Source organism: Brachyistius frenatus, unplaced genomic scaffold (assembly GCF_029030835.1).
Source record: "Brachyistius frenatus isolate BFR_SWC_R1_liver_20210118 unplaced genomic scaffold, ASM2903083v1 Contig_4, whole genome shotgun sequence".
NCBI lineage: Eukaryota > Metazoa > Chordata > Actinopteri > Embiotocidae > Brachyistius > Brachyistius frenatus.
The window spans coordinates 3,415,144-3,430,425 of record NW_027210603.1 but is presented as its reverse complement, the minus strand read 5'-3'; the positions used below and the strand labels follow the sequence as shown (position 1 = coordinate 3,430,425).

The window sequence follows — 15,282 nt, the reverse complement described above, 5'->3', positions numbered from 1 at the left end:
TTATAGTTACAACAGTATGTTTTCCAGAGTGCATATATTCCTTGGCCCTGAGTTGTAATTTGAACTCCAATCTGTTTTGTTCTCGGTCATCATTTTACCTGTTCCAGGTCTTGAAAGCATTGCTGGCCCTCTTGAAGAGGTAGCCCTCCATGACCACACCATTGGGTGCATCCACATTGAATTCCAACTTGGGGTCATCGTAGGAAAAGTCCTGCAGAGAGAACGGATGAAACAACTGTTAGGGTCCGGCTTTCTTTCCACTCTGTGACCTGATCTTCAGTTTGTGGCCAATGAACTGAGGAAAAACGACTTTAGGGTAATGTTCAAAATTAGAAGGGCATTTAGGGAGCTTCTGCCGAGGTCAATCATCCTCCTTTATATGATATGCAACCATAACCACTATATATTTACAATTGTTGCAATGTTACGGTTCCCTGATCTAAAGGATTTTTCCCTTGGCCAATGCCACATCCTTTCAGGAAAACTGACTTGGTATTTTTTTTTTGTAATCCTGCTGACAAACAAACAAACAAGCCACACCAAAAACACAACCTCCTTGACAGAGGAAACAGTCATCCAGCTCTAAAAACCACAACTACTGTCATTATCCCCCAAAGCTGAACAGCCTCAGTGAATCCACTGCATCATAATTAGGTTGGGTGACATTGTGGAGCAGAGAGTGTTTAGTCCACCTGGACATACCAAACGAAAACAAAAATAAGGACTTATCAGCACAGGGTGTAGCTGTGCCGTCACACTGCTGCTGCTAAAATGTCTGTATGTATAACTTCGATAGAGATTGCTCTCTCTCCAAACATTTAGTTTTCTATAAAAGTTTTCAGATAAAAGTTTCTTTGTTTTGTTATCCGTTTTAGATTTCCCAGGAAATACCTTTCAAACCTGTTCAGCTAAGTGAAACACAAGAGCACACGACATGAACACAAGTGTCTGGTCTGTGAGCTCACATTGTCTGCATGGCTTCTTCAGCGGATTCCATTTGCTTCCTTCCTTACATCACATCACACACACACACACACACACACACACACACACACACACACACACACACACACACACACACACACACACACACACACACACACACACACACACACACACACACACACACACACACACACACACACACACACACACTGTTGACCAGTCATTGTAAATCAGCTAACCTATTAAAATTCTGAGAATGAGAAGACAGAGAAAGAGAAGTGAGATCTGGCATTGTCTAATAAAAATAAAAACGCCATATTGGTCTTATGCAATATACGTGTCATTTTTTAGGTTCATGTGAAAACATTCAGGCCATCAAGATGTGACACAACAGTTTGTCTCCACTATAAAAGCCCTCATGAAAACTTACTTCAGGCAAGAGAAAAAAACAACAACAACAAAAAACAAAGTAATAAGGCACTTCACCAGCATATAGTCCAGCCTCCCAAATATCTTCATCTTTACCACACTGGTATCCAACAGCATTTCCAATTTCATAAAGATAGAATATATAACTTAATAATAAATAAATAAAACAACGCTCTAAAGTATCCCTCAGGAACCGGGAGATAGACGCGCATCCCTCGCGAGTCCAGATGAGATTATCACGAAAAGCAGCAGTGCGCTCGTGCCGTTCCTTCACTCCACAACACCTGCAGACTGACCCGGCTCCGTGGACCTTGTGCGAACACTCATTACCATACAGCTGTCACCGACTCCTCAGTGCCCCGGCGACCCTGTCGCGGCTGCCGCAGATCAAACATTTCATTTTACAGCGGGGGCCCGCTCCGCACCTCATCCCCGCCCCACACCGCAATTTAAGGCTCCCCTCTAACCCCCGCAGCAATCCTCAAGCCCGGGTTTTTTTCTGAGGGAGTTAGCCTTCCATCTGTCTGCGGCTCTGAAAACTGTTCCTGCTTAATCAAGCTGATATTATTGTTCCCAAGACACCAGCCCGGAGCCCCCTCTTCCCACCTTAAATCAGCCAGGACGGTGCAAGAATGCAGCTTACCAGTGTCCAAAGACGCAGGAGGAGGCAAAACGGCCTTGGGCTAACCCAGGACCCCACAACATAGCCTTTATTTGGCAGAAACACAAACTCTTAGATGTGCCAACATAATAGCGAGGCTTTGTAAGACCTGTTCAATCAGCTGTCATTTTGAGTAATTACTGTGACATGTAGGCAACTGTCTGTTATCATCTGTGAATAATCACATACCAGGAACACCTGTTCAATCACAACCCATCACAAGACAGACAGAGACACATATATATTATATCACTGTAAGAAATCAACACCCGTCTAACAAAGTCTTTGTAAAAAAAAAAAAGCCTCTTGAGGGCTGCACCTCAGAGGTGCTTTTGTCTTAGTGCAAATCCCCAAGTCATTCTCATACATACGAAGAAAAGAATGTGAAGAAATAGAGCCACAAAACACTGCTGTTTTTCTAAATGAACTTCGTTGTTTGTGAGTGAATATGTTCTTATTTATTTGAGCTACTATTGCCCTTATTCCAGGTGTAAGGAGGAGAAAAGCCGGAAAAGTGAGGAGAGACACAAGGGTTATGATATGCAACGTTGCAAAAAAAGCCGGACTGTATGTCATTGACCGTCAATCATAAGGACACAACAGCAGCTGTTATGTATCATCAATCCAAAATAATTCAAAGTACTGATTCTGATAACAATCACAGTAGTGTGTCACACAGTAGGCTAAAAACAGTGTGTACATACAGATTATGGAAATCGGTCTGCGACTGAATCCAACGCAGATCATTTTGGTTTCCAAAATGTTTAGCAACTGCAGTTTAGCTTTTTTACTACTTCGTTTTTTGTCTCTCTTTCTGACTTAAAATGTCATACAGCCAAAGTGTGTAACAATGGAGGAGAGCGCTGAGGCGACAGTTGTCCTGGGAGACACAATGAAGTCCTGCACACATAAAAGATTGCTGTGAAAGAACAGACAGAGCAGAGAAAGTAGGAGCACGTGACCCGTGGAGGGAGACAGAGCGATGTAAAGACGATCAAAGGAAGGATGAGGTGAAGAGACAGATAAAAAAAAAGAAGTGGAAGAATACTGACATGAAAGCACTGGACAAGTAGAATAGTTTCTCATTGATGACTGAAATAATCGCTGCTTCAGCTTCACGTTCACGAGAATTTAATAAACGTCAAGTTAAGGAATTATCTCTTCCACACACACAGACACATTTTCATCTGTATTAATCTGCCTGGAATCCTCTTTCTAGTGACTGCTGAATGTCTGTCTCAGTTTTTAGACGGTGTTTAAATATCTTGTACCTCTTTATATCTTTGTTCTGATACTCACCGTCCTCACTGACAATTACCTTCTGTCTAAATAAGCATCCAATATATCCTAAACTACTTTTATAATATGTCTCATTTTCTTCTGACTACCGCAGTTACTGAATGGCTTATTAATAAAGAATGGATACCATCTATAATTCACCAATTCTTCCTGCACCACTACATTTGCATAGTCTAAAAAAAGATGTCAGTGTTCAAAGGAAAAACATCTGAAACAGCTCACGGCAACATTTCCTCCAAAATCTCTTCATGTTATGAGTCATCTTTCTGCCTTTATGTCTCTTCCGGCTTTTTTGTGAAATGTTTTTTTATAGACGCAGTTACAAGGTGAGATGGTGGGAGACAGAAGGATTTCCTTCAATAAGACTTGAAACATTAATATTTTTGAGTGAATTATCACTAATTGGGATAGAAAGTCATTGAATCTAATGTGCCGGGCTTCACATCAGCTGCAGCTTTTACTTTCTGTGGAAAATACAGTTTGACTTGAAGTTTAATTCTTTACATTAAAGTTGAATTCTTAAAGTACATTTACTCTGTAATGAGGGGGGTACTTCAAAAGTAGCTGCAGACACTTTCTCTATTCCAGTTTTATTCTCCTAAACACTCAGTCTGGATCCTTTAATCTTTCCTCTGCTTCTTAATCCTCTGTCTCTGTGTCTTGCCCTCACATTCAACCCCCCGCTGTGCGTCGTAATGCCATCTGTTGACTTTGGCCGCGGCTAGCAGCGGATGGAGGAGGAAATGGGTTCAAGCTGGCATCATGCACGGTAAGATCTCTCCAATCTCTGACATATTGACGTGTCGATCACCAGAGCTGGAACTACGGTAGAGGACGACATCAGAGAACCGAACCAGCTGTGCTCAGATCATCTCACTACTGCTTTTGTATGATGGGTTCACTTTATTAAGGAAACATTTCCATTCTTTTAATAGCTGAAACAAGGACTGTAAGGATTTATTTGACAACCTAAAATAAAATATAGTAGATATTTGGGTCACTATAACTTATTCTAGCACCTTACACTACTTTATCATGCAACAGGAGCAATACCTAAGATGATGAATGTATTTTTACATCCTGCAATATGCCGTACTGTATGCCAGTACATAGACTGGCTGTGCAATATTTCATTTTTAAGCTGTATACATTACTAGTTTTTTAAGCTTTGAAATGTAGTCCCATTTGTGCAATATTTCTTCAGTGTTGGAATGTATTATTTTTATGCGAAGTGCAGTCTCTTTACTTAAATCTTGCTATTTATGGCACACAAATGTATGTTTCTTAGGAATAATGTCATGTCATGTTCAAAATGTAGAATCCTATCAAATGCAGCAGCAAATTCCCCCATGGGGACAATAAAGTATATCGTATCGTACAGTATCATACAGTATCATGCTACTATAATCATAGTACCATAGCAAGTGTGCACTATTTACTTCAAGAAGAGTGCATAAATATGACATGTGATGTCAAAACATTTCCACAAGAAGCCTAAATGACCAACTCTCAGCTGCGCTTGGATTTAGACGGCACTTTCTCAGGACAAAAGAATCCTACTGTATGCTGCATGATGCAAAAAGGACACGTGATATACCAGAGTGTTACATATTGTATGTAATCATCATCATACTGATATGCTGATCAGCAGATGAAATGGATTAGTTGAGGAATGAAAATGTTGTGGGGAAGAACAATGCAGTTGTGTGTCTTGGATAGATGGTGGGGGTTCAAAAATTAGACATAAAGAAAAGGAAAAGAAAATGTCATCATTTACAAAAACTATTGTGATTTAGAATGACAAATCTATCATCAATCAGTTTCAAACAGAACAAAACAAGACAATAATAAAAGATAAACAAACAAAAAACAAAACATCAAAGCTAGAGAACTCTTCTAATCGTCTTCAACGCTGACATGTTGACAAATCCTCAGGGATATATTTTCAGATAAAACAAAAGAGGAACAGCACAAACAAAAGGCTATTTAGGAAAAAAGGAGGAGAGAGATTGAGAAACTGCTTGTGTGTTGGGCATTTATGATAATGAAAGGAGAGTGTGGTGGTCTGTGCATGTGTACAGGTAAGACGTAAAAAATCATGAAGGAGAAAGGAAGCACAGAGCATGACAGAAAAAAAACACCGACAGGGTTTATAGAAAGACAAGTGGCAGGCAGGGTGGAGAAGACTTCACTGTCAAAGTCATGACAAGTATCGATGCACACAAAGTTTCAGTTGTCAACAGGTTGACATGATCTAAAAACCCAAACCAAACATTACTGTGTATAAACAGGCATGCCCACACAAGTACGGGCTCCATCTAACAGACAGTGTTTTTTCTGCTGCTTCCAGTCAAGCTTCCAGACACATACTGACATACACAACCATCCTGCAAACACACACAGTTGATGCACACACAAAAACACATGCTGTCCACACTGCAACACTAAACAGTCCACTGATTTCTGCAACAGGAGCTGACATGATGACCATAAACCTGTCTGCATACATCTGTGAGTCAGCCTGTTTTGCATGAAAAACACTCACTTGCTCACAAACATGAAGCGTAAATTACTGGTGCCCAGGCACCTGCTGGGCCACATTTTACGAGGTACTAGTGCATGTGAAAGCTGAAGTTAGATGTAAACAGGCCAGAAAATAGGCACATTCACGTGTCATGAGAAGCCTGTAAAATAAAGTTGGCGAACAATAAAAGCAGGACAAAAAAAAGGTAAAACATGGACCAAACTATATCCAAATGTTTACAGCCCTGCTGCGTTGTTCTGAAGCCATTGCACGACGCAAGGCTTCACCAACTATTTCAGATATCTTCTCATAGAAAAAAAGAAAACTTCTTAAAAGAATGTAATATATCAACGTTATATATGACGGGTCATTAAAACCAGGAAGCTATGGATACATTTAATTTAGAAAAAAGAACAAATTAAACTTACCTGCATGAGCGTCTGGAGGAAGACAAACAAGGTCGCACAAAGGAACAGTGAAGAGAGGGAGAAAAATATATTATTAGGAAGAATATCATCGCATTAATTTGACCACATTCAACGAAATATATGTTAATGTATCCTAATAAATATGTGCAGAATGTCTTGACACACATGCAGTTGATACTTAGTTCAGTTAGTGCTGTTTAAACATGAGTAGCCTCTGTGGGTATTTATCTCATTAAAAGAATCCTCTGAATAAGATATGAAGTGTATTTACTTTATTGTTTATGGATGATAAAAAAAAAAACAGGTAACATCACTGGGTGCAGGTATTCCAGATTCAAAATGAAGAGTTGCTGAAAGACCATTAGGTCGAGCACAAAGCAGTTTGCCGAGTCTGGTAGGATGCCTCCTCTTGGCAATTGCAGTGATCGGAGGCAAGGGCCAAGTCGGGCAGAAAAACAGACGTGTTTTTGGCATCTTCTCCACCAACAGATGGATGATTTTTGTGCATCTGTGCATGAACGTTTGGCGGGTGGGGTGGTCTGAGGCAATCGTTTTTCTACCTCTGAATGACTACTAAAATAAATCTATCAAACTGTCTTTGTGGAAACTTAGTTTTTGTTTACTTTCGACTATTAATTTAAATCTGAAAAAATACATTAAACACTCATAAAGTTGCTTAGATTATTTCGGAAGATCATTCAGTCAGAATTCATGAAAAATTAAACAATATATGACAGCCAAGATCAAATTACATTGGAACGACTTCTTTTCTCCATTAGATGCCAAGTGGAATTGTTCGATTTTAATATATAACTCATTTTAAAGGCCAGCCAGAAAAATATCCAATCTAAATATCAGCATTTCTGTTAAACTTCTGCAGAATTAGGAGGATGAGCCAGTTGTTGTGTGACAAACTAATATTGAGTTGAGATTTACAGCAGTTCAGACACGGAGTCAATTGGGCGTGACTTCAGTTTGTCGCACTGAATTATAGCTGAGGCAGCTTTCATTCAATCTGCCTGCTCTGTGCTCACTACATTGCTCCCTTATCGGCCTACTTCAGACTCGCAAATCATCTTCCTCACTTCCCGAGCCTCCTCCAGAGTCGGTTGTGATCTCACGGACCTTCTGTGTCATACTTGCTCAGATTGTTCCAGAACATTAAACACAAATGTATGTCATTCTGAAATGATAGTGTATATTTTTTTATTATACTTGATATTTTTCAGTATTTTGTTCTCTAGTTTCTGATCTAACTTAGCAGCATTTGAAAAGAACCACTGTAAATACTTTTATAACTGATGACAGGTGATAATAGGACAGGAGAAGGAAGGAGAGAAGTAAGGGAAAGTGAAGTGGCGCTAGATTTCCTACGAGGACGAGGAGCTACAAGTGTTATGACAGGCTGGAGGATAAAACTAGTGCTGTTGTCTCACTCTCTGCTGGATGACGGCGTGTTTGTGCTCCAACTCCCTCTTCTCCACGGCCGAGTCGATGACCAGCTGATCCAACTGCACAGAGCAGAAGACAAGAAAACAAAGCAGCAGCAGTCAGTGAAACTTTAAGAGAAATGAAAGACACAGCAAGACAAAAAAAATCTCTCTACGGCCACAGTCATGACACAAATATCTGGCCAATAGATTTTTGGGTTTGTTAGTTTTATCTCACCTGTGCAGCCAGTTTTTTCATATAGGGGTCGATCTCGTCCAAAATGTTAAATCCTTGTTGGAACAAAGTATACTGGGCTCGCATGAAGGACAGCATCTGCAGGAGACATGGAGAGGAGAGAAAACAAAACGCTGATACAACTGTGTTCCTGACGCCTGTCCAAACACACTCCAGAGGGATATACACACACATACACAGATCATGTATGACTATTAAAAAAAAAAAGAGAGAGATCAATCTGAGTTACTCACTGCATCCAGGATTTCAAACTTCTTCTTGGCCTGAAGCACATTAATCTGAAAAACAAAGAGGAAAAGCAAATTTTACATTTTAAGGATGCATCATTGAGATTAACAGGAGTGATTCATTTAAAATTTTTTAAAAAAAAATCCCTCCTCTACATTTAGGAGGATAGAGTCATGAGCTCAGCAGCTGTTGGGTGTCAGCGGCACCTACTGGACAACACTGTCAACATATTTGTGTCGGTGTGTGTGTTTTACCTGCAACACGTAATCCAGCGCCAGGTGCCTGAAGGCTTTGCGGCTCAGGATGAGGGCCTGTGCTGCCTCCTCCGCCTCGTGCACCTTGTTCCTGGGTGCCTGTGCGTTCTTCACCTGGGCCAGCTCCATGTCCTCACGCACTCGGTCAAACTGCTTCTTGGTGTCCTTGAACTTCCGGACGTCCCTGGCGAAGGCAGCCCGAAACAAGGACAGAGTTTTTAAGTCATGCCATTTATACCTGATCACAGGAGCATTCAGGGCTCTTCGATTGAGAATCCTGAATCATGTTATTGCTGGGAATTTTCTGCACTTGGTTACAAAAATGCTGAACAGATCAATCAGGATGCTAAACAGAAATCTCAAATATAAAGTCACATCAGCCGCAGGTATGCAGCAAATTATGTGAATGTTTAAGAAAAGTATTTACAAATTTAAACATTGCCCTGATGTACTGGTGTAATTTCTGCCGACTGCACTGAGGAAGGCCATTTTCACCATTTTATTACACCTTACAGTTGAACAAACATACTTTTATTTTTAGCTGTGGGAAAAAACTCCTTAAAAACCTGTGCTCAGATACTCACTCTTTAATGAAGGTGTGAAGCTGCTGTTTGATCGACCTCTGAGCCTGGTCAAACAAAATCTGTGGGCAGAGAAGGCAGGAGAGGCGGAAACATTAGCATATCGTACTGTATGAGACAGTGTGCAGCAGTTAAATGACTGATTGCAGCTGTGAGATCAAATCTGCAAACCTGCTGTTATTGCATCTCGCCACTAGATGGCAATGTGAACCTTTTCACATTATTACTGTGACAGATGATGCCACAGGCGGAAGAGGGAAGATGAGATGAGGACAAACACACGTGCACACTCTCAGCTGCTGCCTCAACAGATTTTTTTTTTTAGCCTTATAGGATCCCACATTCTTCTTCCTGGTAACCATAGGATTCCCACTCCTCCTTTCTCTCCTCTCACGCTCCTGCCTTTCAGCTCTCCTCCTCTTTCTCTGTGTTTTCCCACCATTTTTGTGCATCGTGAGCAACTCCTCTCTCCATCTGGAAAAAAGGATCTCGCCTCCGTTTCTATATTTCTGACATATAAATGAACACATCCGCTGCTGATGAACAGATCATCCATCTCTATTAAGAAAACAAGGGTGCCTCGTTGATTTATCCGTCTGCATGAACAACAGGAATGTCTTAACATGCAGGCACGCACGCACACACACACACACACACACACACACACACACACACACACACACACACACACACACACACACACACACACACACACACAAATGCACTTTGATTGTGCATCTTCATAATCACACACACAACAATCATTTTGCCTGTGGATTAGAAGTTCTATAGAAACCCTTAGTTTTTAAACATACACATTAAGGATTACAGGCTTAGTCTGTGTATGCCTCCATCTACACGATGTCCCTGCAGAGCCTGATGACATCAGTGGACCACGTTTTGGCCTCAGACATGTTCCTTAAGGTGAACATTCATGATTTACCTACACTTTACTCCATCCTACACCTCTGTGAACCTGTAGTCACTGTTATACAAATTATGACTTATTTATTATTGTGCTGTGTTCAGTTCAGTTTAATATAGTTGAAATGTAGCTTTTCATATGTCTAGCACTGATTAAAAGAAAAACATGAATCATGGTTAATTGCTACACTTAATGACACAATAATTACACTGCTGTGTTGTCCTGCCCTGTGTTGCTGCTACCTTGCACTGTAATGTTGTTTTGTATATCATGTATGTTACCACAACTGAGAGACCAGTGTAAAAGCTTTAAATTACAAATAAACAAGGCAATGACAAATTAAAATCAAATATGTGTTTCAACAAACGGGTAGAATACATTTTCCAAAAACAAATGAAAGATGAATAAATATCTTCAAGCAGTTTGTTTTTTTCTCTATAAATCTGTTTTAAACTCCGCCCAACTCAATGAACTCAAAATATGTGTCTACAGGTTAAATAACATTCTCTTTTTCCCCTGAAACTAAAACCTAATTTCAAAGAAATTGTGAGTAAATATCCCATGAGGCCAATAAATTAAGTATTACCCTTTACTTTATTTTTAAGTATTTTGGAAACGCACATCTCATCGTCCAGAGGGTTTGCTTCAATTCTGAAAGATGGAAAACTGATGTGTACTTTCTTCCTGGGTTATATTTCACTGGGCCAAATCTGTCACAGGACTGTGAACAATTTGTCTTGTGCAAAATGGAGGAATGGTGTAACTTATCTGCCAGTTTCACAGAATAGAATTAAATCCCCCAAAATCAGTCTTTATTAGTTCCATCAGATAGACACAGGACAAATGCTCCATCCAAACCTGCTCCTCATTATTGTACCGTGGGCGTGACTCAAACCAGCCAACATGATGTCTACCCTCAATTTCCCAATGCACTCGTCCTTAAAGTCAAAGATCCTTCAGGTCTGCTAGAAGCCCCATCAGCCAGCTCTCCTGCATCTATCTGGCATGGAAACGGCAGCAGAGCAAACAAACATGCTGTTTTTCCAGATAAACATCACTGTATAGAAAATGCTTTCTTACAAAAATCTGTTCAGCTCCACTACGATTCTTAATCTATAGAGACGTGTGGGAGGATTTATGTACTTTTGAAAGTAAACGCGTTTGCTTATCAATGTTTTTCTGGGAGATTCTGTTTCCTTCGTGTCTGACAAGAGCTGAAAAGCTGCAAAAATAGGCACCAGTGTGTGGTCGAACACAGATTTCCTTTCACTATGTCTTTCCTTCGCCTTCCTCCCTTCCTCCACTCATACTGTCTGCCAGACAAGCTATTATTGTAATTCCTGGGTGCTGGAGTGAAGGACTGGAACACCTCTGGTGAAGGGTAAGTGAAGAGGGAGCAAGATAATAGAAGGACAGCGAGGATGGATGAAGAGGCTGCACAGGGGCAAACACGAAAACAAACAGGTGGTGACAAAAGCAGACATAATTTAGTCCATCAATGAGCCAAAAACTGCTTTAGCTGGAAAAATGGTTGTCTATGTGATAAGAACAAAAACTAATACAGCAGGAAACACCAAACATGCGAGTATGTGTAATGGATAAGAGGGTAAAGACGGTAAACTGCGCTTTGATTTGATATAAAAAGGTTAAACAGGCCTGAAGTCAGTGGAGTGAAACAGTCAGAGAAGAAGATACATGAGTGAATATTACAGTAAAAGAACAAAACAGATAAATGAGGAATATGAGAGGAGAACAGTTTTTTAAAAAAATTTTTATTGTTCCACATGCGATTTACTTCCCTATGAATCCATCAGATAACTTCATGTAGCGAACAGTCAACTACTCAAGTAAAGGTCATTCTGTCTGTTTGTTTAGATAAAGGTATTCACTCCCCCTCCAAACACTACACAGCACTAAAAAAAACTCCACAAACCTCAATAAAATGTAAAAAAAAAAAAAGAAAAGAAAAAAGGAAGCAACTGCAGGAGGAAAATATGTTGCACTGGCAAATCAGACTTAACCAAACAAGGCAGGGTGAAAAAAGTTGAAGAGTATCTGGTGATGTCAAAGCACAACACAGTGTAAAAAAGGTGAAGATAAAAGTTGCAGCCAAAAGTAAAACTACTGCACAACAGCTGGCAGGACAGAATCACCAACATAAGATGTAGTTGAGCAGAAAGATGAAATGTACCTATTTATTAGCCAAGCCTTCTGCATGGCTTTATGGATTTTAAGGTTGTTCTGTCTATCAGTCATCTCAACAGTGTGTTTAAGGGATAACTTTGCAGATTTGTGGAAAAAGGACCAGAGCAGTGGTGTGAGTTTCATCTTTAAAAATGTCAGAATATCTCTTCAAACGTAGATTTGCCTTTGGGTTTTCCTAACCTGTATCAGCATCTCAAAGAGTGGGACATTTTTTAATCACACTTAGTCACGAGGAGAAGTCACTCGAATCATGCGGGTAAATTATGTGCGTTTGTGTGTGTGCTTTGTATATAAGTGAATGTTTGTGCATTAAAGCTACCCAACACATCTGGTCAAACATGTGGTGAATCAGACGCACAAACACGTTTACTGGTCAGCGTGGACAGACTCAGCATCACAGAGCGATGTCGCAGTTCATTACTGTGTGTGTGTGTGCGCGCACGAGTATGTATGTATGTATGTGTGTGTGTGTATGTGTGTGTGTGTGAGGGGGGGTTACGTAATACTGGACCCAGGAGGGACTGGATGTCGAAAAGATGTTAACATGCCAGGAGGACCTGGGCGTGTCTGAACACCACTGTACCTCGACCTCCCACCTATGGCTAAAACTCTGCATGTGCGAGTGTGTGTGTGTGTGTGTGTGTGTGTGTGTGTGTGTGTGTGTGTGTGTGTGTGTGTGTGTGTGTGTGTGTGTGTGTGTGTGTGTGTGTGTGTGTGTGTGTGTGTGTGTGTGTGTGTGTGTGTGTAAAACTGTCTCACCATGTGGTAGTTGACGATCTCCTGGAGGCTTTCTCCACACTTTTCAAGGCATTCCTGCGATGTTGACAACACACACACATGCGCACAGTAAGTTTGTATGAACGAGGCATTATTTCAATACCAGAACCGACACCTTGACTTTGACGTTGGTTTCTGAACTTTGTTCAATAACAATTTGAAAAATCAATTTTAACAAAACAAAACTTCCACTACACAGTACACTACATATGTTGAGTTTTACTTTTTAGCTGTTTCGCAAATTTACACACTTAAAGCAGGTTCATAACATTAGTGGCATTAAGCCTGATGAAATGGAGCCACACTATTGATCTGTCCTTGACATTATTTCACGCCTATGTGACACACATTGTTGTCACACAAAATACAACACACGAGTCTCATCTCTGTGCGTACCAGTGTTTTAATTGCATGTAATATTAGACAGCCAATCACCAGCATTATTAGATCGTGGTACAAGCGTGTGCAATCGTCTCATTGAGGCTGACGAGATTTTCCACTCAGATTTTGAAAATTGGTGCCGCGTGACAAGGCCTTTATAATATTCAATAGCTTCAAAGCAAAATTATCTGTGCTGTCAAGGAATGAACAGATAATGAGATTTTCGGAACTGTCTCAGTACGACTGTCTGTACTGCTAACAAAATATGTTTCAGATCCACTTTTTTTTATGTGTAAAACTATTTTCAATAGTTCCTGATTTGGGAAGAATAATGTCTGAATGCTGCAGCCCAAAGCTACGAGGGCGACACACACACTGACAGGAAATCCAGTCCAAATGTTTTCCTAAAAAAACCAACCATAAATCAGGTTTCAAATCGCTCTGCTTGCTGCCACATAAACTGTCAGCGCAAACATCTCCTGTCTGCATGTGGTAACTTCTCTCAGGCTCACAACAGCTGGATGACTCTGTGTCTCGGCAAATGATTGTTTACACGGCCTTTACTGTTACTATTCATGTGGGGAATCGCTGGAATGTCCCAGCAAAGATAGATGAGTGGTCATTTGTGGAGAAGCTGACCCTCAAACATTCCTCCATGGATGTGAAGATTTCAGCTCAGTTTTTTACTCACCGATATCATCTCCTCTTTCTTGCACTGCTGAGACAGGTCTTTGATGCCATTAACAAAGAGCTTGTTGGCGCTGACGTAGGTCCTGCCGGCATCAATCATCCCACTGCAAAGCTTCACCAGCTAAAGGGATGCATTAAACAACATCACTTTTAATGCCCAACAAGAACACGGTCTATTTAAAGAGTCACATGTTTCACACAAATGCACAAATGGTATTAATAGTTGCAGTGATGATGTAAATCAAGCAAAGCTGAGAAGAATTGTTAGTCACATGTGAGAGGACACTCAAATTTAGAATAAGCCTCATTTTTGTTTCGAGGCCAGTGAGAGCTTCACTGAAGCTGCTGTGTCTGAAATCCTAATGAGCGCTGAGTATTCGTGAAGAATTCGAATAAAGGTGCAAATTAAAAGTTGCAAATGAATGAGACGAATAGAGGAACATAAGGACATGTTACAGCTTTGATTATAGCTGCATCCAAAAATCACACACTTAAACACTTATCAATTACCTCCGTTGAGATGATTGAAGTATTTCTTCCCCCAAAAAACATTTTTGATGGCATCACATTATATCGCAGTGGTTTTCAAAGTGGTTGCCATGGCATCATTAGAGCCTTAAGGAGCCTTAAGACCTGTATAGTGAATTATTTCCAGGAAAACTTCTTATTACGTTTGACTCCACAACAAGATAAAGCCAAATTTACATTAACTACATTTTTAGATTACATTTAGATTTTTTTAAACATGTTAAAATAGAGGAAATTAGCACGGATATAACCATTGTATTAAAAAGTTATCAAGTGCACATTTTACACAGAGAATTTGGGTAGTCAAAAAAAAAGGGGCAAAAAGTAACTGCACATACTACATGTTGTGATTTCAGACACAGCCATACGAGAGCGAAACTTAATTGTAAACATATAATTGTAAATGTATATTACCAGGTGCAGACAGTTCACAGCGATGGTATGTGTGCTTTTAGAGCACCACATGAACTACCCTTTCCTCACTTTACGGGTAATATGATAAGCTGCAGAATGGTACACTCTCATTACCGTTGCACTAATGTAGCTGTGTGTACCACAGAATCAGAACGTGTGTGTGTGTGTGTGTGTGTGTGTGTGTGTGTGTGTGTGTGTGTGTGTGTGTGTGTGTGTGTGTGTGTGTGTGTGTGTGTGTGTGTGTGTGTGTGTGTGTGTGTGTGTGTGTGTGTGTGTGTGTTGGTGACGGTTTGGGGGGTAAGCAGAGGAGAGAGTGCAGTAAACCTT

General features: G+C 40.4%; 1 protein-coding gene across 1 annotated transcript in view; it reads right to left on the bottom strand.

Moving 5' to 3' along the window:
- The window catches only part of LOC138628060 (arf-GAP with coiled-coil, ANK repeat and PH domain-containing protein 3-like), a 51,715-nt gene that overhangs the window by 8,026 nt on the left and 28,407 nt on the right, over window positions 1–15,282 (bottom strand). The window contains exons 3-11 of the mRNA XM_069710838.1: window positions 14,015–14,134; window positions 12,925–12,978; window positions 9,039–9,097; window positions 8,455–8,638; window positions 8,206–8,250; window positions 7,955–8,050; window positions 7,723–7,797; window positions 6,287–6,298; window positions 99–211 (exon numbers count right to left, since the gene is read on the bottom strand). Of these exons, the coding sequence (XP_069566939.1) occupies window positions 99–211; window positions 6,287–6,298; window positions 7,723–7,797; window positions 7,955–8,050; window positions 8,206–8,250; window positions 8,455–8,638; window positions 9,039–9,097; window positions 12,925–12,978; window positions 14,015–14,134 (758 nt within the window). The remainder of the gene's footprint in view (window positions 1–98; window positions 212–6,286; window positions 6,299–7,722; window positions 7,798–7,954; window positions 8,051–8,205; window positions 8,251–8,454; window positions 8,639–9,038; window positions 9,098–12,924; window positions 12,979–14,014; window positions 14,135–15,282) is intronic.